The sequence below is a fragment of the Electrona antarctica genome, assembly GCF_951216825.1.
Source record: "Electrona antarctica genome assembly, chromosome: 10".
Classification (NCBI taxonomy): Eukaryota; Metazoa; Chordata; class Actinopteri; order Myctophiformes; family Myctophidae; genus Electrona; species Electrona antarctica.
In genome coordinates, this window is record NC_136791.1 from 26,416,911 (window position 1) to 26,441,248 (window position 24,338).

At 41.7% G+C, this 24,338-nt stretch overlaps 3 protein-coding genes across 3 annotated transcripts in view; 1 reads left to right on the top strand and 2 right to left on the bottom strand.

The window, feature by feature from the left end:
• The window catches only part of LOC306930557 (homeobox protein Nkx-2.5-like), a gene marked incomplete at its 5' end in the record, with an annotated part of 401,119 nt that overhangs the window by 14,244 nt on the left and 362,537 nt on the right, over positions 1-24,338 (bottom strand). The gene's annotated exons all lie outside the window — the stretch shown is intronic.
• mcfd2 (multiple coagulation factor deficiency 2, ER cargo receptor complex subunit) lies at positions 4,328-8,791 on the bottom strand. The gene is made up of 4 exons (XM_079511586.1): positions 8,733-8,791; positions 7,467-7,664; positions 5,305-5,464; positions 4,328-5,175 (listed from the first exon to the last, which is right to left on the bottom strand). Exons 2-4 carry the CDS (start codon positions 7,661-7,663, stop codon positions 5,044-5,046), a joined length of 489 nt encoding a protein of 162 aa, XP_079367712.1. The 5' UTR covers position 7,664; positions 8,733-8,791; the 3' UTR covers positions 4,328-5,043.
• ttc7a (tetratricopeptide repeat domain 7A) overlaps positions 12,010-24,338 on the top strand; it is a gene marked incomplete at both ends in the record, with an annotated part of 116,443 nt that continues 104,114 nt past the window's right edge. Inside the window, 3 exon segments of the mRNA XM_079511563.1 lie at positions 12,010-12,139; positions 14,945-15,108; positions 17,575-17,743. Coding sequence (XP_079367689.1) covers positions 12,010-12,139; positions 14,945-15,108; positions 17,575-17,743 — 463 coding nt within the window.

Here is a 24,338-nt window from a genome sequence, read left to right on the forward strand (position 1 = left end):
AGAACCCTAAAAGTTGGTTTGGAACTGGAACCAAATAAATTGACATCAGTTCCATGAAACCACCAGGTTCTGTCCCCTGTACCATGTTGATCTGTTCCTGTATTTTACTGTATTGTACTGTGTTTTCGTATGGACATGGTGTTGGGTGCTGGCACATATGCACACATGGCACCAACGCATGGTGCTGTGTGCCGGCACACACACTCTGTCTTTCTTTTACCTGTTGTATTGTGTTTTTGTATGGACATAGTGTTGGGTGCTGGCACATATGCACACATGGCATCAACGCATGGTGTTGTGTGCTGGCACACTACACTATGTCTTTCTTTTATCTGTTTTGTATTGTGCTTTTGTATGGACATAGTGTTGGGTGCTGGCACATATGCACACATGGCATCAACGCATGGTGTTGTGTGCTGGCATACTACACTATGTCTTTCTTTTTATCATTCATTTCTTAAGAGCCTGCCCAGGGACTACAGATGAAATTTAGCTTTGGCTAACTCCATTTACATTGATGTGAAAATGTTGATTAATGAGCTTTGTCCCTGTCAAATTAAAAAAAAAAAGAAAAAAAGGTTCCAAGAATCTAGAACGGAACGTATTCTTTTGGATTTAAAAGGGGCCTGGGTGTGTATTTAGACTCACACTAGCCTGGGCAGCATTTCATTTCAGGTTTATGATCCGGTCGGGAGCGGATGGTTACTTTCGTCATGTTGTAGTCAATGATTTGTAGTCATCTGGCAGGAAACCACAAGGCGGAACCAATCTATGAATGGCCTGATGACTACAAATCAGACTACAACATGACTTATTTTATCATCCGCTCCAGACCGGTTCACACAGCGATTTTGGAATGTAGACCAGGCTTTCCTCCGAGGTGGAAAGCCTGGTGACGCGAGGTTAGGGTCACACAGGTGCAGTGATCAGGCTAGCTAGACACAGGCAATGGGGAGCTCACACGTTCCTACCAGCAGCCAGAGGCAGACAGAAAGGAGATGTGTTCATTTCAACTGCTCAACTTCTTTCAATAAATACATCCAAACTGGAACAATGACTGGACATGGATCTGTTACTGTTTTCTGTGTCTGCCGTGTAGGATCACTACCACCATAACCTGTGAGGTAACGAGCCAAAGACAATAGGACATTAGAAGGTGAAAACTGTCTGTACGTACTGCATATCCAATATGCATGTGATTGGAAATCAGATACTCTTTTTGTTTTTGTTTTGTGTATTTGTTTAATTTGATTTATATGAAAGTAATATCATAATATTAACCACACAGAATGACAAGAGTGCAGGTTAAAACCATCGAGAATAAAGTCCAGGACTTATTTCCAATGTGGTCCTCACAAAAACAGTAACAGTAACAGTAATCTAAAGTATGTTAAATATCTACTGGACATGCAGTGTCCAGGCGGTTCCACTGGATGGCACCAATGCATGTGAAAGTTCCCTTATCTGACCTGAGGCTGAGTCCTGAGAATATAAATTATAGTGGTAGATCTACTGTAGTATGCACGTGACATGTGTGTCCCTCGCCAGAGTAAAGAACGTTAAAAACACAGGAACCACTCCTTGAGTAATCCTATGAATCAGTGTTGTTTTTGACAGCAAATTTCTATTTTAGTTAGGCTTTCGGCTGTGTTTTGACTGCGCCCCTCCCCCTCAGACCTTTACTGCATTGCTGTATGCTTGTTGGATGAATGTTGTGTAGTGTCATGGCCGCCCCAATGCATTTCCAATGGGAGTCACATGGTTTGACACAACATTTGTGTTGTATGAGGGGGAGGGGCGCAGTCGAAACACAGCCGAAAGCCATACAACAGCTTGTAGTCCAAAATGTGGACTACAAACCATGTGACTTCCATTGGAAATGCATTGGGGCGGCCATGACACTACACAACATTCATACAACAAGCAAGCAGCAATGCTGCAAAGGTCTGAGTGAGGCCTGACTCCCATTGGAAATGCATTGGGGCAAGCTGTGTCACACCCTTTGTATACAACAAGCATACAGCAATCTGTTGCGACCATGTGACCTTAATGGCATTTCTATCTCTGGGACCCCAATTTATATTGTATTTATATTGTAACCCCTTAGTGGTCCCCTGGACCCCACTTTCGATATAAAACAAACAGTATGGGATAAAGACTGAACAATGTCCTGTATGTTCAACACTACTGTATGAAATGTTTAGGTATAGGCTGCCGCTATATACGATTTGTACACATTTAGTAACAGAAATAATGTTTTGTAGTATTGCACACAGTTAATCCTGAGTATTAATTTAACTCTGTGTAAACACTGAAACAACAACAATCTTAGTACACAATTTTGTACAAAGTTTTGATGATGGGGAACAGCTGATGACAGAAGACTGTGACTGTATTTGACAGCATTTAATAACAGATCACATTCCAGAGACAACACAGTTGTCTCTGCCAAAGCTACGTGGTCATTTAAATATTTGCATTCAAACAACCTCAATTAATTGAACATACAACACGGAATGACAAAAATATAGATCTGTAGTGTAAGAAATTACTCATAATAATATTGTACAGACGGACTGACACAAACATTATATAAATATCTGTTGCTGTAACAAGCTGCTAATATTTAAAGCGACAGAACCCAGGCTACATTATTTGTGTAATGGTACACTGAATAACACCACAGCTTTACTGGAAATGCCTGGACCAAAAGGTTTACGTTTGAAGGAGAATGCTGCAGCGGATCAAACAATGGCATACCAATATGCCATAAATACTAAATGACTAAAACTGACAGACAGTGTCATCTTTGTCATTTGTATTATTTAGCCTTAAGTTCTAGGTTATCCAGTGATGAAGAATATTACACATGGCTCAGATTTACATTCGTTCTGTGATGACAAATTCATCTCAAGTATCAGCTCGTGGGAGCACGAACATCGGTTCGGATAAGGTCGACTATGCTAGACTACGTTGGAGATGCGTGTGTCATCTCACACCAGTGGCTCGCAAACGTTTCCATGTGAAGGAGGACACCCCCCCCGAATCAATATGTATTTGGCCTATTTTTCAAAAAATATATGTATTATTTTGAATGGCAAGTATACAAATATGGATTAAGTGATTTAAATGTTTTGATGCTACACATAATAGCCGCCCCCAAGGACCCCTGGGTGGGAGGGCCGGATCCCACCTTGAGAACCACTGTCTTACACCATCAGAGATTACTTTGACAGCAATGACAGTGAATGCAACTTATGGTGCGTTCAGCATGATCGTTAACTTTCATTAAGGAGGTTGTCAAGTGGATGCCACTCTGGCATGTTACTTGAAAATCCAATTTTCAAGGTTCTGAATGTCACCTCAGTTGTCAAATCAAATCAAAACAATCTCATCAATCAAAGAATGATAGCAAAAGCTCTCTATGCAAACTTCAAAACAGACAGTAGAAACATCTAGTAAAGGCCACTTTAAAGACTAATTCATACTTCACGTCAAACGACCGTGTAGCTCGACAGAAACGATTGATTTTCAACAGAACAAGAAGAGGTTCAATGCGGCGTGGCTTGGTGTGGACCTTGGACTTCATATCGTTGCCGTCGGGCAACATAGTACATAGTAGTTCCAAATCAGGCTTTTTTCATAATCTTTTTTGTTTTTATAATAATAAAAAAGGAACCGTTTTGATCTTACAACTCATATGTCCCAATAAAAAGCAAGGCTTTTGCACACCTTTTTATTTTTTTTACTCGTAGGCCTATGTCCCAAAACTGTTAATTTTCAGGATTCAAATATATATAAGTCAGTCATCTCGATATTTGGGCACGGTCTCAATCCGTTCTGACCGCCATCGAATTCCATTATGAAATCAAAAGTTAAACAATAATATAAAACTTGAAACAAATGCAGGAAGGTACTTTCTTAGCCTGCTGACACCGTGCACAAGATATATGGCACTGATCGGTCCTGCAGATTGCAAGATTAGCCCTATCCCTGGATACGCGTGCACGCGCACACTCACTCACTCTCAGTGACAGGTGATTTCCAGCGAGCAACATGGTCGTACAATAAAGCACAAATTGGCCTCAAGACAGTTATTATGAAGTCCCGTTTGTCTACACATGTCAAGAAAGCAATGAGGTGGCATGATGAAACATTTAGCTTGGTCCACAATGTTGGATGTCAATGCAGAAAATAGGGATGTCCCGTTCACGTTTTTTTGCTCCCGATCCGATTCCGATCATTTGATTTTGAGACATACCGATACCGATCTTTCTATTTTTATATAACACTTATGCCATATCACAATACAAATATCCTGTCAGTGTTTCTTTCTATGAGCGTGACTAGTCTTGGTTTGATGATCTCTGACTGGGACCAGAAGGAAAACAACTAGCATAAACACAACAGTTTTTACAAAATCGCATTGCTTATACATCTTTCTTTGAGATTTACATTAGACAATTAAAAATCTGATCTTTTCTCCCCGATTCCGATCTTTTGAAAATCATGAGATCGGAGCCGATTTCCTGATCACCCGATCCGATCGGGACAACCCTAGCAGCAAAGTTATTCCTTTAGCTAGGATAATATGATTGACTGATGAATGTGCTACACTACAGGAACCTGGCAGCTGCATTCATCACACTGTGTGGGCTATCAGGATGTTTTAAGCACAAGGCACAATTTCTACAGCGACTTCCTGTGCTACATGGATTTGACGGGACACAGGAGCAAGGAATCTATAAAGGAGGAAGGGCCAGAAAATGTCACTTCACAGCTTGTGACAATACATAAAAAAAAGTAACAGTTTGGATGGCATTTGCAGAATCTAATTCCTATTCCTTGCTATTACCATTTCATTTCCAAGGCAGTGAACCGGCCTCTCGGTCTGCCATAACGCTACATCAAAACCATCTCAAGAATTGATGTAGCTGCTAATGGTGCTCACAGACGTCATGAACTACCAACCCTTCTAGTTGCAATACCGAGAGTCAGAGGAAAGACACACGACCCCCGTAGTCACTCCGTTGTCTACCCCTCTTACTCCAGTGACTTGGCAAACTCTGCATAGTCTATGTAACCGTCGTTGTTTTTGTCATCGTCTCTCAACACATCATCGATTAGGTTGATGAGGTCCTCTTCTTTCATTGGCTGGCTCTCTTCTCCTCTCTCCTGATGGAGGAAATAAAAAAGGACATCTTTGTTTAACCCTATTTTAGGCATGTCATTAGCTTTCAAAATTCTTTCAAACATATATGACACCAGGTCGAAAGTAGCGGATGCACAAAGACGCGTGTATACCTCTCGGTGTACGTGTGTGATGGCGGTGGCCAGCTCCAGCCCATCCAACAGGTTGTTGCCGTCATAATCGTGCATCTTAAAATAGTGCAGCTGGAGTTCCTGGTTCGACATGTCTGTCTCTGGTTTGTTTATCACTCCATCTAAATGCTCCATGATGTGGCTTTAGGAAAGACACAGGAAACAGAGACAGAGAAATGGTCACGGGGGCATTTGATAACAATCGTCCATAGACAGAGGATTTAGTCTTATTATTTGGAAAGATAAACAATTAATCAGAAGACAGGATATATTCTTCAAAGTTTACATTTCAAATGCTATGCTTTTCTCAGAACATATCTTAACTGGATATATAAATTTTTCTCATAATTGACAACAATTACTGCTAGTGACTTAATAGTGGCTTTCCTATATAACCATCAGCAAGACTATATTTAATAGTGGTTGGAATGGTAGGGGGTTGATTTTGATATGGATGACATGAGGCGGTGTGAGGTACCGTGGACAAGCTTCAGAGGTTTTTTGATAGTGGCGGCAGACACTGCCGGGGTGCCTGTAATACAGTGGTCTTCAACCCATTTCATATCAAGGCCCATTATTTATTCTGCATTTGAGCCACGGACCACCATTTGTTGAGATTTAGCCTCTCAGACCAAAGACTACGAATATTTTGTTGTCGTTGGATAAGATTTTGTCCACAATTCCATGCTGTATTGATGGTGATACCTGATACCATATGAGAGAACAGGCGTTGATGGAAGAAAAAAAGAAACTACATTGTCTAATTGTTTAGACATTGTAAAATGAAAACCAAAGTGGACCCGTAATGGTACATTTGGTTTTATTTTACACTTTCAAGAGTTAAAGATCTACAAGGGTCCATTTGGTTACCAACTCTCCGTCATTTAGATTGGGGACCACCTGGAACCCCCTCCTGGACCACTGCTGTGATATATTCATCAGGGGGCTTTAATGCTTGTTGCTTGGCCGTGAGTAACTTACTGCCCTTTATGGCGGCTGGCATGTAGGGCAGCAACAAAGGCTCTCCGCTTGGGCGTGAGTTCTTCTATTATCAAGGTTATCCCTCCTCACAATAGCACACCACAACTTGTGTGAAATGACAGCATTTGTGACACCTGCAATCTGCAAGGATGTACTGTATTAATTTAACGGATTTCCCAGATCTGCACGGTAACCCAAACGGCATTCAAAACAAAACATGTCATGGTGATACGATGGTGCCAGCAAGGTTAAACAAACAGTGTTCAAAGTTCAATGTTCTATGCAAATAGGCCAGTGAGTGCAGGTCATCTGACATCTATTCTACCACAGAGCACAAACAGGATGAGTATGCAGTGGTGTAAAGTAACTACTCAAGTTCTGTACTGAACTGTACTACAAGTTTGAGGTATTTGTACTTTAATTGAGTATTTCAAATCTCCAATACTTTTACTTCTACTCCACCAAATCTCAGTTTACCCCGCTACAATTATTTGAAAACTTTAGTTACCAGTTACTTTGTAGATTTGATTTATTATTAAAAACATACATTGGCCACCTCAGCCGAGCCCACTATAGTATATTTAGGCTATTTTCAAACTATTTTATACATGAAATGGGACATTCTACAAAATGAGTAGGCCTACTTATACTTTTGGTACTTTTAAGTACAGTTACCAATACTTTTGTACTTTCACCCAAGTAAACCTTTGCTTTTACTTGTAACAGATTATTTCCACATTGCCACGTACGTATGGATACTTTTACTTAATTAAAAAATACGAGAGGGAAGTCTGGAACTCTCTGGTGAAGCTGCTGCCCCCACGACCCGACTACGGATAAGTGGTTGAAGATGGATGGACGGATGGAAAAAACTGCTTTTTTTCCCCTGAGAAAATTGCTTTTTTTCCGAAGTCTCCTGAACTTGAACACAGTATTTTGCGTTGAACAAATTAGTTTAGAAATACAATGTCGTACACCGCATGTCCACTAGCTAAAGAGTGCTGGGTACTTGCGAAAATAGCTGATCTACAAGCTCTCAACACGTCGCAGTGTGGCGCGTTGTGAGCTTGTAGATCTGCTATTTTTGTCCAAAAGTGCCCTCTTACAGGATTTCAGTCCCCGGACCCTCTTTCTGCCCCACTCCCTGCACGTCCCTGACTCACTCTTTGTCCTGCACCATGTTCCTGTCCAGGCGACCGTGAGCATGGTGGTCCTGTGCAGCAGCAGCATCATGTGCTCCATGCTCCTCCGGGGTCCCTGGCTCCGTTTGTGAGTGGACACACACTAGATGGGAGAGCAGGAGGAGCACACAAGCCCACTCCTTATAGCTGTAGCTGCCCCTGGAAGTTGCTCTCGTCATTCTGCAAGATAAATTGAAAGAGGCAGGCACAGACAGACTTTAGGAATAGATAAGACCGATATAATCCTGTCTGTGTCTCTCAACCTAGAGTTGCATCATCGACCACTGTCAGCCCATACATCCAAACGGAAAAGTCCTATCTTGATTGTATTAAACAACGTTACACTCACCAACATTGCGGCTGTACGGAAAGCTTGAATTATCCTCTTTCTATCTGCAAAGTGTTCGTTTCATAACAATCCACCGTAGACATGTTATGAGCTACTTTCTGCTAAGACATTCCATGTAGGTGCAAAAAAAAAGAGAAAAGCGCTCGTCGGAAGACACTCAATGGCCCTCCGTACAACCCGTTTCAAATTTGAACATAATGCAGGAAGCAGCAGCACGATGCGTTAATGAAAACGAGTGCTTCCAAACTCCAACACTCTCCGTAAACTACAGCTGCAATGTTGGTGAGTTAATACCAACAGCTTAATACAATCAGATCTGACTTTTCCGTTTGGATGAATGGGCTGTCAATGGCTGGTGTTAGACGAGGTTGATGTTATATGTCAACATCACAGCCACAGTGGCGCCACTGCCTGGATCTCATTGCAACTAGGCTATATTTTTCCATTAAATCATGGTATGGGCCTATGGGGGACCAAAAGAATCATGAAGAAGAATCACTCAATTTGTCAATTTCCCTATACTTACATACATACATAAAGAGTAAAGACTATGAAAAAACTGTTCCCGCTCAGCCACATGCAGTGCAACTGCAACATATGAACAATCGAATCCAATCTAATAAGATGCATAAAAAGAACAACATGAAAACATTATAAACAAACACACCAAAGCCGAGTTTACTGTACAACACACAACACAACCACAAAGCAGTAGAAACATCCATACCATTTTCGCTAAACACAAGTGAGAGGAGCATGTAAATAAGAGGCTTTGCTGGCAACAGCATGAGTCTAATAATCAAGACAATTACAATACAAGTCACACTGACTGTACACAATAACATGACAACACCAGACCATACACGATAGTATAACACAAGAATAAAGAGAAAACTCACCTCTTTTTCGTGTGCGTTGCCTTGCCTGCAGTCAGAGAACTGACTCATCCTACTGCATTTTGGCCGCCGCGGTTCGCCGTAGTAGTCACCTTTCAACTGCTGGGACACGACAGCTAATTCTGATTGGTCAGCATCATCACGCGCGTCAGCGAATGCCTTGCGCGAGCTTGCAGCCATGGCAACGACAACAGCAGCCGCTGCGGCGCTGAAGCTGTCACACTCATTGTTGCCATGTCGGCTTATTATGAGCAACTTTGCTTGTAAATATTTGTAGTTTGTGGGTTGCGGTTTTTGGGGGCTTGTTTCTCAAGTTAGTTGCTTATTTATAGGCTTCTCACACATTTTCATGTCAAGGTCAAAGACCTAGAGATTTGTCCAACTAGCCAGGACCTGTATATGTTTCTTTTCCCTTTTTACCTCCATTATGATGAATTCCTGTTCTGTTCTTTGTCTATATAGAAGTGTCTATTTGTACGTCTCTAAATGTTTTGATGAATTGAACATGGTGGACCCTCTTGTAAACAAGTGTAATGCTTAATTGGGTCGTCCACTCACAGTTAACAGCCTTTGTATTGAGTTTGTGCTTGAAATGTACTGTAATTCTGCAAACTGTTAATACATATTTCAATCAATCAATCAAAAACCATACATCTAAAAAATATTATGTGCCAGGAACCCCCATACAAGATTTGTCTTGTTAATGTTTCAAAGAATATTCAACATTTTGTCACATTTTTTTTCCATGATTGTTTTGAAAATAGCAGATCTACAAGATGCGTGATCGGCTATTTTCAAATAGCCTAGTATAGTAGTCAGGTTTTTGTTGTTGTCTTCTTTTCATAGAGCGGCTAGTTGCTTGTTTTCTCGCACACAATCTGGCAACACCGGTCACAGTTAAATGTCTGTGTTGTTGTGGAAGCGCGTTTAATTTAATATCGTGCATGACCATGCAGCGGAATGAGCGGAAGTCCAGTTTCCAGAGAGAAAATGACGGCCCTAAATCTCTTTTCAAACGACTTGAGGTTTATTTTATGTGTCGTGGTGGTGGTGGTGGTAGTTTAAGCCAAAATTAGAGTCCTATCCCAGTAAAGATCCTTTAGGGAATCTGAGTGAAACCATCCCATCCCTGTTATTTACACAACGATACCTTGTTGTTTTTTTTATCAGAATGTATAAACACCATGAAATTACATTTTAAGTGGCGTTCATGTTTGTTTCTTGTGTTTCTGTGAAATAATTGTATTGTGATTTGTCTTTTCTTTTTGTAGACGTTTCCATTATGTCCAGGTGGAGGCGCCGTGTGCGCGCAATAAGTACAACAAATAAATCCGTTTTGTTTGAGACAGTGTATAACTTGAGTTTAAGCTATGAGTTTGACACATAGGCTATAGTTACAATGGGAAGGATATGTGTCGCAGCTGTCATAAACCCCACAGTATTACAGCTCGATAATGCCACTGCAACACAGCCAGAGGCATGCAGGCGCACAGGATTTCTGACAAATTGATTTTCCGTTAATATCACCCATGAAATTACTGTAGGCTATAAGGAAATGGGGGGAAACAAAGCATTTGACTCTATCCGTCCATGTATCGCTTTATATTCAAAGTTTTTGTCTCCGATTCACAACATTTTCTCACATGTTCTTCTCTCTAATCCCAGAAACTGATCCAGTTAAAGGGTTAAAGGAGGAGATTAAGGGCATGTGCACGGCTTTAGGACAAGACATCTTTTTTAGTTTATAACTCCCCCTGCAGAGACCCCTTTAAAAGAGTCTGCATGCAGGTTATTCTATTAATTTGATATAGATACTCATACCTTTAGATAAATATGATTCATATGAGATTCCTGCACACCACCTAACCGAAAAACATTAAAGGACAACTGTCTTCACCACTTTTCAACCTACCTTCATATATAATTGGTCATTACTAATGTTCATGATCAAATGCCACAATTTATTTCTACTTGGTCTGTGTCTCATGCCGGGAGGGCTGTTGTGGGCAGTTCAGAAACCCGTCCACCAGTGACATCATCAATGGAGAATCCAAGTGAATAGAAAGTTTAAAACAGTAACTGCAGGCTTTCTATTCCTAACATCACACCTGTGTGAACTGAGTGGTGCAACTCCGTGTGGGGGTCCCCGGTGGGTCCCCGGAACTTCCAGACACACAGGAATGGGGTGCCAGCCCGGTTCCGGCGAGCCGCCCCGTGTCCGAAACGGTCATGAGAAATGACAGAGTTATACTGTGTGGGGGAATTAGCATTTAGCAGACCCCCCCCCCCCCCCCCCTCTCTCTAATTAGCAGGCAACAGTGCAACACTATCTCTCTCTCTCTGTTTCTAACACAACAGCGCCACTTTTGCCCCTACTGGTACTCTAAACATAGGGACAGACATAGGTTGGGACATATAGGGAGGGACATAGATAGGGACATTGCTGTTCCTTGGAGTGGTTGCACCACTCAAAAATCAGACCAGTCTGAAGTGAGTGGTGCAACAGCGCCCCCTGTTGGTACTCTAAACATAGGGACGGACATAGGGACATAGGGACATTGCTGTTCCTGGAGTGGTTGCACCACTCAAAAAGTTGCAATGCGATAAAACAAACTAAATATATTTAAAAAAAATATGTTTAAACAAATCTGCCTAATGATGATGTCACTGGTGGACGGGTTTCGGACACAGACTGAGTAGGGGGGAAATGGTGGTATTTTATCATGAACATTTTACATTAGTGACTAGTGAGGACCAATTAGCCTATGTATTGTTGAAAAGTGGTGAAGTGGTCCTTTAAGCTCTCACATGCGTTCCAGTTCCACCACATTATTTACATCTCGCGATTTAGTTCGATTTAATTACAGTGAAATGCACACCCAGGCCATTTAATCGGCACTCAGTTCATAATTTACATTCTAAAAGTATCAGAGGTGTTTATATTCCCATTGCCCAAAGTTCACCGGTTTTTCAGTTTATTATAACCTAAAAAAAGTAACTTAATTATAGGTGCGTGGTGATGATGTCTGATGCAGTTTTGATTGTTCCTACCACGAAAATGTTAATCCATCCTCATAAACTTTGTATGGGCTCCAATGCTCATGCCTGCCTTAGCTCCCTGCACTGCAGCCCGTGCCGTGTGAGATTACACATTTATTATTTCTCCTCCCGGTCGGTGTGCGACTGTGTGTGCGACTGTGTGTGTGTGTGTGTGTGTGTGTGTGTGTGTTAGTCGGCAGTGTCCGGGGAGTACTACGGTCAGCACCGAGACAGCTGCATCATGGCATCCCGGGTGTCCTTCACCCAGTGCCGCCTGGACGCGGAGATTGAGCGCTACAGAGCCGAGTGCCAGTGGGACAAGATGCCAACCATGGTTGACCAGCTTGTGGCAGCACGATTCCACGAAGATGGTGAGTGATTGACAGACACACACACACACACACACACACACACACACACACACACACACACGTATACACCTGTGGCTGGCTTATAGGGCGCACTGTTTTTGGGAGTTATTTCGTCTCTTATCTAAACTCATAATATCGTAAAAGTTTAACTTTGTGCTCGCAGTTACCCGATACTTTGATATGCTACTTCTAGGGGACTCCCTCCTTCTACACTGTATTAGTAGCCTATTTATCGATTGTCTACAGCTGTGTCGCTAAACCATGGCGGCAAATCAAATCGTCCTGGACCTCACCTCGGACAAACATGCAGATCCCCCACACACACACACACACACACACACACGGCTCGTGTGTCCTTGTCCTTGAAATTATTCCACATAGTAGGTAAGGTGCGCAAACATTTAACATGTAAACACGCTTATCATTGTGTAGCTCAACACTGTAAAAGCTGGCAATTCACCTGTTGGTCTCCTCCCCTCACCTTGGTAAAGTAAATATGGGTTGAGCGAGGCGAGCCACTCTCTCTCACACTCTCTCTCTCTCACACACACACACACACACACACACACACACACGTTGTCCACCGTGATGATCCAACACAACAGTGGCCACCTGCTTTTATTACAGCCAGCATGGCTGTTTCTCCCTAGCTGCAGTGGTGGAAGAACTAACCTATACTCAGATGTACTCTTTAATGTATTAGTAAAAGTAGATATAGCCTACCAGAACAATTTTACAAGTAAAAGCCTGTATTCGAAAACGTACTTGATCAGTTAGTGTGTACTTTGAACAGTAACTAGTCTAAAGCTGTTAAAACAAAGTTGTAGTGGTGTCAAAAGCACAATATTTGCCCCTGAGGTGTAGACGTAGGCTAAAACACGCACTCAAGTAGGCTAGAAGTAAGTACCTCAACATTGCATGATTTCCTGTTTTGGGGTAGGCTATATCGAAGTGTATATACGTCTCTAAATATGTTAAGTTAAGTTTGTGTAAAAAAAATCACACCCGTGTGAACTGTGAAGTGAGGGGCGATCTTATCATCGTTCCTCATCTCATTCCAGGCAATCAGATTTTGCGTCCTCACCTTCGTCTTCAATGTTTGTGTTACGCAATCGAACACTCAAAATGATCAATTCAACGTCAATTCATGAATGTATTGTCAATGGGATTTAGTTTGTGTAGGACAAAGTTTGTGCACATACACCAAAAGCTGGACAAAAAAAAGAAGAAGAATGTTTTGTTTGTAGTTAAAATGTTATTAGTACATAGTCCTCACTCCTCAACGTCTTTATTTTCGTTCACTGTTGAGCCATTTAAAACAACAAAGATTTTAAATCATTAAACATCTTGTACTGTGGGCAGTTCCAAGGGCTGAAGCTCGCCTTGCCCTTTCCCCCCTTCTGGCCTTGCTTGTGCTGATAAAACTGACAGATAAGTATGTCATTTGTACCAGTATCATAAACATTTGTGTCACAGCCAGGCTTGGCGTCAGAACACATACAAAGTCAGGGGGAATCAGGGATGAGGAATAAACAGGAAAGCTTGAATCCACAGTGTGTACGACGTGTTAGTGTGTGTTTGTGTCACACAATTTAGAGAACATTCACTGCTCGCCACTGATTTGGATCCTGGCCATATCAAAATACACTGCCATAATTCAGTGATGCTAATAGGGTGCATTTTGAATCCCAAAACGCAGATTATTGATAATATGGATTATGGACCCATCCGTGGACCTTTCTGGGGGTCCCATGGACGCACTACTGTACTCAGCACTGTACTGTAATGTGGTGCTATTTAATTTACTTTATATGTTTGCATATACTTTGCACTGTTGTTTGCATAACTCTTTAGAAGATTTTAGAATTGTTTTTATTTCTTTCAGATATAATATGTTATACATGAATATAACCATTTTATAAACATACTAGATGAAATGGGAGTTAAATGCTGCAATTTGTAAACAATTACAAAATATGACTTCTATAATATTATGTCGTTGAAGCGGGACTCATCTAAAAGACCACCCCTGGGTCCCGGGACCCATTACAGTGAAAACTAATTTACATCACTGCATATAGGCTATTAGGCTGCTCCTTCCTGTGAGCTATAACTTGCTTGCTGTAAATCAGGGCGCTAGCCCCTCCCATGCATGGCTTTTGAAGATTACGTCATATGGCAGCCAAGTCTATGGACTTTTAATGTTTTGGGCTGCAGTTACACAAACATGGCCGATATAAGTGGGCACAAGTGTGATTCCCCGGTTTGATACTTTTTTTTTAAATACTAAAAGTGCATTAAATATAGTTTAGGATTCATGCAATGGAAGTCTATGAGAGCCTATTTTTATTTCTAATATTTACTATTAAACTGCACAACGGAGCAAAATAATTCATGGAATGGACTAGTTTGCTCACAACAAGGTAAGAAAACAAACCCTTTTTCTGAGGTCCACACATGCTACAGCAAATATATTTATTGACACTGCTTAACCATTTTGACCAGCATTGAAAGCTTGACCAGGATCCTTACCTAGTAACCGTCGCTAACGTGGTATTGGCCAAGGACAGCTTGGATTATATATATATATATCAAGCTTATTCGGCTACATTGAAAATGAGGGCCTGACCCTCAACTGTACTCCGAGTTTAAATAAAGGTTATGATGATGAAGCTTTTCGTCATAGACCTTCTTCATGGACCTTCCATTCACCCATTCACAAACACATTCACACATCAGGAGCACACAGAGGTTCAGTGTCTTCGTGTCAGTTTAACTCGTAACGTTTTCATTCCCTCCCTACAGATGACTACGGGACTCTGCTATTGGCCGAGGCCTTGTTGGAGGAGTGCCTGCAGGAAAATATGGACTTATTACGGAGCTCCACACCTCTGATGGACAAGACCCAGCCCAAACTGTCCAGTGCCAAATCTCATCTCAACACCATCCTCAGCCGAGGGCGGCTAACGGTCAGTCCCATGCAGTATCTTGGCCTGCTTCTTTTCCACAATGAATCTCTCCCACTTTATTTGCCTGTTTTATTCTATTTAGTGAATAGTGTGCATGTATGATACTAAGAATACAATTGTATAATATTCTCGACTTTTTCCCCTTTGTCCAAATAACCGGACTTAAAAAAATGTGCTCAGCTGCCAAAAGAAGAGGAGAAAAGTAGATCTTTCTGTCTGTCTGGGGGCGTTGCAGTGTTATGTTTTGGGGTTCCTTGGACCATATACTGTAGGTTAATGTCACAGCTTTGTGTCTGGGGGCGTTGCAGTGTCATGTTTTGGGGTTCCTTGGACCATATACTGTAGGTTAATGTCACAGCTTTGTGTCTGGGGGCGTTGCAGTGTCATGTTTTGGGGTTCCTTGGACCATATACTGTAGGTTAATGTCACAGCTTTGTGTCTGGGGGCGTTGCAGTGTCATGTTTTGGGGGTTCCTTGGACCATATACTGTAGGTTAATGTCACAGCTTTGTGTCTGCATGGGGGCGTTGCAGTGTCATGTTTTGGGGGTTCCTTGGACCATATACTGTAGGTTAATGTCACAGCTTTGTGTCTGCATGGGGGCGTTGCAGTGTCATGTTTTGGGGGTTCCTTGGACCATATACTGTAGGTTAATGTCACAGCTTTGCGGCTTTGGAACATCAGGATGAGTTTGAGGTCTCTTGGTTGGCTGGCTGCCGGTACTATAGACCTTTGTCAAACTATCATCAAAATTCATCATATATAGTCCAGGCTCGAAAAAGCAAGCCTACTGCAAATATGTGAATATGGCGTTTCACTTAACTTTAATAATAGCGAAAATACATCATAAATAAATACTGAAACCAGATATAATCATTAAGGAAAGGTTATGCATGCACTATGTGTACTATGTAAACTCTAAATTTCCATTTTCCAGCCATTCAGTTACAAAGACAAAATAATAATTGGGGTTGAGAATCCCTGGTCTAAATAACGTATTGACAGGAAAGAGGCAGAGGGTGAAATCATTTGGGGCAGAGCGGATGTGGCTGCAGGGCCTCCTCATTCAAACTGAGGAGGCACGGCAGCCATGGCCTTCATCGCCTCAATGAAACTCCTACCCTGACACCATCACTACAGGTTAGCGTAGCTGATTTGCTGAAAAAATATATTTTTGACATGCATAGATTATAAACTATGATGCAAGTTTAAAAGTTGGCATTTCTTTCTTCCTTTGAAAGGGACCACGTACAAAATGAAACATTTTATGAACCAAATATAGCTTCAGCTAATTTTCATTGGCAGTTTACAGTTAAACCGATCGCATCGCTCCACAGCCTAGGAGCGCTTGTTGCCCAATCCTCGGTGTTGCACAACAGTGACACGTCATCGAAAATGTTCCCTGCCTGTTTAGCGGACGAAAACGAAAATCTTAAAACGTTCATAACTCGCGATCTAAATCATCCCATCTAATTATGAAAAAAGATCCTGTGTTAGACGGCGCTCCGCGGTCCAGTCGCTAGTCGCGATAGATTTATTCTTACCTCCCGTTGTTGTCGATCGACTCTAGAGTGGTGTGGCTATTGTTAGCTGCTACAGAGACATTCACAACAACTTCCGGTGCCCCGGTAAAAGTGGTCCGGGCGCTATAAATAGGTCCGGGCCATCAAGGTGTAAATAGGATTGAAGAAATAGCCAGCACACAAGAAATGTCCTTTTTACATGTTTTATTTACCTCTGACGGACATAAATCAACCATGTGACATTTCTTGTGTGCTGGCTATTTCTTCATTCCCGTTGTACCATTGGTTAATCTTATTTGGAGCGCCGCAGGCTCATATTTTCATATTCACATTTCATATATTATTTTCTCTGAGGTTACAGTTAATACATATATAATAAGCCACACAATCCACGATAACAATATAAAAGTACAGCACATCATGACAATAGACATTGGGGGATATAAAAGTGATATAAAAGTGTAGAAAGGCATATGTGCATATAGGGTCGTGCATTAGGATTACGATTAGCTATCGAATAAAATACAATCCACATAATAGTGATTGCATGTTTATTTAAGTTTACACTTTAGTTGTGAAGCTGCTCAAGGAACTGCTACTCTTAATACCTGCCTGAAGTGTATTCCAATTGCGTACGGTAGCAGTGACGGACAAAGTTCTGAACCCCAGCCCTTGAGTCAAAGTATAGATACTCCTGGTCAAATATTACTCAACTTCAAGTGAAAGTGTGTGCGTGTGTGTGTGCGCGCGTGCGTGCGTGCGTGCGTGCGTGTCTACAGATCATTGGCATGGTGCATTTTTACCAGCTTCATCTTTTCACCAGTTTAAAATGTTTCCATCCACTGACCGCCGCTGAACAAATTATGATTTGTTACCTGCTAGAGCAGATAAACCAAGTCTTTGGCCCTGTGTGTGTGTGTGTGTATGTGTTCCTCTGCCTTTAGCCCAGGTACGTGAATGAGGCTCTACTACTGATGGCCAAGCTCCACTATGTCCAGGGCCGGTACAGAGATGCCCAGGGTATGTGTGCCAGGGTGGGCATCGACGAGTTCACGCAGGACGACCAGCCCGTCTACCATCTGCGTCTGCTGGCCGAGGCTTTCGTTATTAAAGGTAGGCCTATAGGCTTCTGAGAGTGGATACAATGTACGGTAGCAGTGGTGGAAAAAAAGTACTCAATTGTTTTACTTAAGTAAAAGTACCAATGCTGCAATTTACTTGAGTAAAAGTACAAAAGAATCGGCATCAAAATGTACTTAACTAAAGTTTTCAAATACTTGTAGTGTAGTAAAAGTACAAATTTTGGCTCTGAGATGTAGTGGAGTAGAAGTAAAAGTACTGGAAATTGGAAATACTCTAAACATTTTACTTAAGTACAGTACTTAAGTAAAAGTACTTAGTTACTTTCCACCACTGCAATGTAGCCAGCATATAGAGTTGATTCTTGGTATGATTCATATAGTGGCTGCAGTATCGTTGCTGTCGGGAGGAAACCTCATAACTCAATTTTTTGGCATACATCGGTGCTATTGAACACCCTTTACGTCTGTGTGTTGTTTCGAAAAATATTGAACCAATGGAAAGTAGTAAAAAGTGCTCAGGACAAAACCTCTTAACTCCATTGGACCCTCAAAATGTCTGCTAAAGCAACTAACTCCACCACCTCTCCCCCTCTCATGGAAGTAATTGACAATATATAAAGTTATATAAAGGTTTTCTTAATTTCCTGAAAAAAATTAATTTTTAATTTCCTGAAAAATGTACATTTTTCATTTCCTGAAAAATGTAAATTTTTCATTTCCTGAAAAATGTAAATTTTTCATTTCCTGAAAAATGTACAATTTTCATTTCCTGAAAAATGATAGTAGTTCTTTATTTTGGTTGAGAAATAGGTCTTGTACAAATGACAGTAAATGCATTTAATCTCCTATCACCTTTCTTTAGTGTGAGGATTGTTTTCTCCCCTGAAATCTTATTGTCTTTGGCACAATGGTAAACAAAGAGTTTAAACCTGACACACCCTTACATGTTTTTCTTACCCATAAAAGCCTCGTGTTGTTTGGCCTAAGAATACAGATATTGCAGAGATAGCACAAGAGCTTGGCACACCACAGGAAAGTTTGAACAGCTTGCTGCATGAATTTCCTCCTCAGCAGCAGGAATTATTACAACCCCTAAAATGATAATGGCCTTGCCTTGTATAGGTTCAGTATAGTCATAAATGGAAGGGAGCTTGTTGAAATGCCATTGGGAGAACGTAATGCATCTGGAAAATAATATGATCTTCAGTTGGCTGATTGTTATCTCAGAAAAGAACAGAAGGTGCACAGTAAAATCCTCAATGTTGATTCAACTCTGACAGAGTAAACATTGTACCATTTTGGTGCATTTTTACTACTCACTGTAACACAGGATTTCACTTTGTACAAGTATGAACTGCTGTATATGTTGGAGCCTAGGATCCTTCTTCTTATCAAACTGCAATATTCACTCAGTATCAGTGGAGCCTTATCCTCAGCGCAGTGAATCAGTGAATGACGCAGACTATTTCTAATTGCGTCCACTAATGTAGAAGGGGGGAAAATTGTGAATTGGATTTGGCCTGGTTGACAATGCCTCCCTGTGTCTTTTTGCCCTGTTGGCTCCGTCTGCTTTGAGCTTTCTCCAAGGTGATGATGATGCACATCCCCACCCCATTCCTAAAATGGGATCGTGTTCATAATTTAGTCCGATTAACATGATCAAGCCATCCGCTCATAGAATCACTGAGTTTTGTTGTGTTCCGCTAGTAGTCCTCCATGAAGATAGTATTTGAAAGACCTGACGACTGCCAGTCATGAGGCTTATTCATCAGTGAATCATTCTAAATAAAGTGCATTTTCCGATTACTCATTGTCACACACATTATGCTGTACATCAGTGCAGACTAGGGCAACAATAAATGGAATTTCCCTACCCAGATATTTTAAGACTAATAACTTAGCACTGCAGGCCCGTCTAAGTTTGAATGGACAGGTGGGCCTCTAGTTTTCGCCGTCTGCCGGGCGCGGCTGCACTAATAACTTTGGGGCAGGCTCGAGTTTGAAGTTTGAATGGACAGGTATATATACAGTCAAAAGGGAGACATCGAAGAGGAAGGATGGATGGGGAAGGATCAACATATGGAATGTCAGAACAGGTTCTTCTGACATATATCCAGATATGGAGATCTAGGGGTTTGAGGTCAGATGTAGAGTTGCTGGCCAACATTGGTGACATCATGGGATCTCCATAGATGGTCTTAACTGCGACAGCAGGTCACATTTACTATGACATCAGGGTCTCCACATCTCCATCCCTGATGATGTCACATGATGTCACGAGACCTGGGCACCATATATGGTGTATATATCAATTTACAGTATAAACGACCAGTATGCTCCAATCGAGTCCCGCGACATATAGGCTACATGTGCCCCGAATATATTAAGACAAGCATTACACAACAAATCGTTCTTTGTACGCTCTTTGACTGTAGGTGTCGTCAATACTGTGAAAGCAGCAGATGCCCGCTGGCGAGCTGCTGTAGACTGGCTGACGGTCGGTCAGCCGCTGACCGGGGATCAGATTACAGCGCAGTATATGGGGTCCCGTCCGTTAAACTGAGAGCACGCACAAAGCGCATCAAATCAATGGTGTGAACATGGGTTAGGACTACTTTACAATACATGAGCCTCACTTTACTGGCAAAACAGTGCCACCTACTGCATATTTCAAGAACTTATTTCATATGCGCATTTTATCAGTTTAATGGAAACACCGACAATTTGCTTTTCTTTTTTCGACTAGGAGGTACAGGTGTAGTCAAATAATGGCTGAATAAGAGCTCCAGCTAATGTCCTGAGAGCTCTCTTGTTAACAAAGGAGGAGATTCTAATCTTGTCCTTTGATTTACTTTTTTGATCGCCCTTGTTGACCTGATATGTAACCTCATTTTTGCAAGAGATTACAATGTCGTCCATTCTGATATTGAAATAATTTACCCTACTAAGGGAGTGGTTAGACCCAAAAAGAAAATGATTCTGTTTTATCAAGATGCAATGAGAGTTTGTTATATTATCATCAGTAAGCGAAGTTCGGATGTAATGCAACACATTACATTACATCGCATTGTGAGCTTGTAAATCTGCTATTTTGCCGAATGCTTGCCCCAGGAACACGCGTGAGAATAGGAACATCCATAGGAACATCCACAGGGAATCAACATGTTATAATAATTGGAGACAGCCTCTTGCCCTGACATCGCATAGTTTCCTTCCACTGTTTTCCACGTACTGTATACAGAGTATATTGTTGTGGGAATGTAGTCAGATATGAATATTTGGACGATGATGATATCTCGTCTGTTGGCAGCTGTCTGCTTATTTGATTACGCCTGGCGTCTGGCTTCGAGGCGCTAGCTAGCCTCCCCGCTGTGCTTCCTGCAATCCTGGAGGTTCCTTGCCGCAACCCGACATTTATTTGGAGCAATAAGTCCGCTAACTGACATCAGGCCGGGCCATCTGGACCAAGATGGCCTGGCTCGTCTGTATTCCCTCAGTGCGGTCGCGATCAGCAAGACGTCACTGTCTGTCGGGTGGAAACCGGGGCTCTGCAGACTGCAGAGAGTGATATAGAGAGGCAGGGGCTGAAATCTCGTAAGAGGGCACTTTTGAACAAAAATAGCGAAAATAGCAGATCTACAAGCTCACAACACGTCGCACTGCAACGCGTTGAGAGCTTTTAGATCGGCTATTTTCGGGGCGCAAGCCAGCACTCTTTATCTACTGGAGATGCGGTGTATAACGACATGGATTTAGAAACACATTTTTCAACGCGTTCCAAGTTCAGGAGACTTCGGGAAAGAAGCTATTTTCCTGAATGCTGCCTTCCGGTATGGCATGGAAAGGAGTGGCATTTGCATTTCTTTCACCATAGTAAATGCTGCATTCGTGGTCTGGAGAGGGCAGTTGTTTTACAGACGGGTAAAAGGGCAGGGGCTGAAAAGCCCTCTTTGATGTCTATGTGTGCACGTCCCTGGTGGAAACCGTCTATGTCCAAAAGCATTACTTTTCAGGAAATGGAAACCCATGTTCCAACAAATCCAATGTACCGGTAGTTATTATTTAGTCACAAGCACATATGTATATAGACAAAAAGGTTATTTTCTTCCATCTCCAAGGTGGTACTGCTTAATTTCTAAAAGGTGTAAAATGCAGACTTGCAAAGAAAAAAGTATTCCAAGGCACACTTCCAAGGAAAAAATATAAATGATTTATTTGCAAGACAACAAAGAATGACCAACTTGTTTCGACCTACAAGGTCTTCGTCACTCGTCAGGGTCTATCTGTAACTGTATCACCAAAGAGCACCCATCTTATAAGAGCCACGGACTGATTCCTGCAGCGCTTCTATTTCTCTATTTTAAAAGCTTTTTAAGCACATACTTGTATAAATGTATGTGATGCATTATACATTGTATACTTTTGCTGTAGTGTGTTAAAGTAGGGCATGATAGAAACAAAGTGTTGAAATATGGATGGAGAGATTTCCCAACAGCAACGACAGACAGACAGACAGACGGGCCATTTGGACACATTTGGAAGTGATGTTTTGGCCACGATGATGAAGCAGAATAAAAATGTATTCATCCTTGTATATGCTGCACGAGACAAGTGCACTTTTTCATATCAAGGACCCCCACATTGACACGTATTAGTCCACAGACCCCCATTTGAAAAGATAAGCCAGGGACACCCATAAGAGAAGATTTTTACGGCTCTAGCAGTGAAACGAATTTCACCCACTTTTTTTACTTGTGACACTGTGATGTCACAAGTACACTGTGCTGTGACAATAAAGTTGATTTTGATTCTGATTCTCAACCAGTTTCATTTCAAGGACCCCCAGTTTGACCTGCATTAGGTCAAAGGATCCCCCATTTATAATGGCATTTCTATCTCTGGGAACCCCAATTTATATTGTAAAATCTATGTTCATTTAACTCGGCGACAGAGAGTGTACAAACCCCCGCCAACCTCAAGCAGCACTTCCACTGAAACCACATATACGAAAACATTGACCCTACAACTTCTACATCATACTGTCCTACTCCTACCCTGCAGCAACCCAACACCGCTGAAGTGCCCTTGAGCAAGGCACTGAACCCTCAACTGCTCAGTCTTATACTGTTGGCCACTGCTTAGTGGCCAACAGTATAAGACTGTGGTTGTACTGGTCAGCTCCCAGGTTTTTAGTCTGTCTGTCTGTCTGTCTGTCTGTCTTTCTTTCTCTATGTGCAGGGCGTTGCTGAAAATGAGCAATTGTGCTCAGCTACTACCCTGGGTAAATAAAGGGTTCTAACGGGGTAAATAAAGGGTTCTCACGCCCCACCCAGCTATAGAGTACTACTGTATAGCTGTAACTATATTTAGTTACAAGTCACTTTTTTCAGTTACTGTATGTTTTTAAACCAACAATGTTTGTTGATCATCTGGCTCCAGTTGGAGCCAGATGATTTTTTTTGCTGTTTTCCTTCTTGCTAAACTCAGAGTTGTGTGTTTCCACTATTAGATAGATGATCCCGTGGGGGAAATTAAGAGGCATGAGGAAGCAGCAGTTAAAGTACAGATGCAGCCATACAGGGTAAAAGAAGTATTACCGTCAGGCAAAACACTTGGCAGGTCATAAGCCTTATAATACATTTCCATTACACGCTTGTAGATAAGCAATTTTTTGAAAAATCGTGAAAATGTGGCGCAAATTTGGAATATATATTCTTTCGGGTCCCTGGAACAACATATTTTCAGATGGGGGTCGGAGGCCAATTACATATATTTTTGGGGGTCCTTGACATGAAAATGTTTGAGAACCACTGACATAGAAACATGAGGTTTTAGAAGGCATTTGTAGAATCGTCCTCAGGTCTAAATGGGTTAAACATCTATGTCATTGTAAGGGTTTTTCCACTGGCAATTCAAAAATAGCAGATATACAAGCTCAGCTATTTTTGATCATATTTTTTGGAAGATCTTGAAAGAACTACTGCTTCAGAAGGTATTTGTAAAATCGGCTTCAGGTTGGGTTAAGACGGCATCCCTTTGGTATCAATAATACTTTCCATGGTTTCTGACCGGGCTCAAACGTTACCTTCTTTGGTGAATAGCTGATTTCACTCTAGGTCATGTCCTAGTCCAGTGCACTTATCACAGATGGCTTAATATAATCAGGAAATGTGCTGTTTGGGTCCTTATACTCGCAAACTGGAAGCAAGCGGCAATGGTTTCCTTTGATAATGTTTCTTTCTGGCTGAAGAAACTGAGGTTGGGGGTTACGAGTTTGAGTATACGACGTGATTCCTATCATGTTTCCAGGCATGGAAAACACAACATTCAAAAAAATGCCATGGCTTTTCCAGGAATTGTGTGTGGAAATGTTAGAGCAGGGGGTCTTCAATAGGGGGTCCGGGACCCCTAGGGGGTCCTCAGAGTTACTATAGGGCAGTCGCCAAATCTGTGTGATAGGAACTTTGTTTCTTTTTTTACATTAACCACTTATAACCTGGAATCCCTATTCTGAGGGTAACATTAGCCGGAAATAGCAGATCTACAAATTGTAGATCGGCTATTTTCGGCAAAGAGGTCTTGTGTAGAGGGGGGAAAGAGCAAAGTACTGAGGGTTAAAGTGGTTA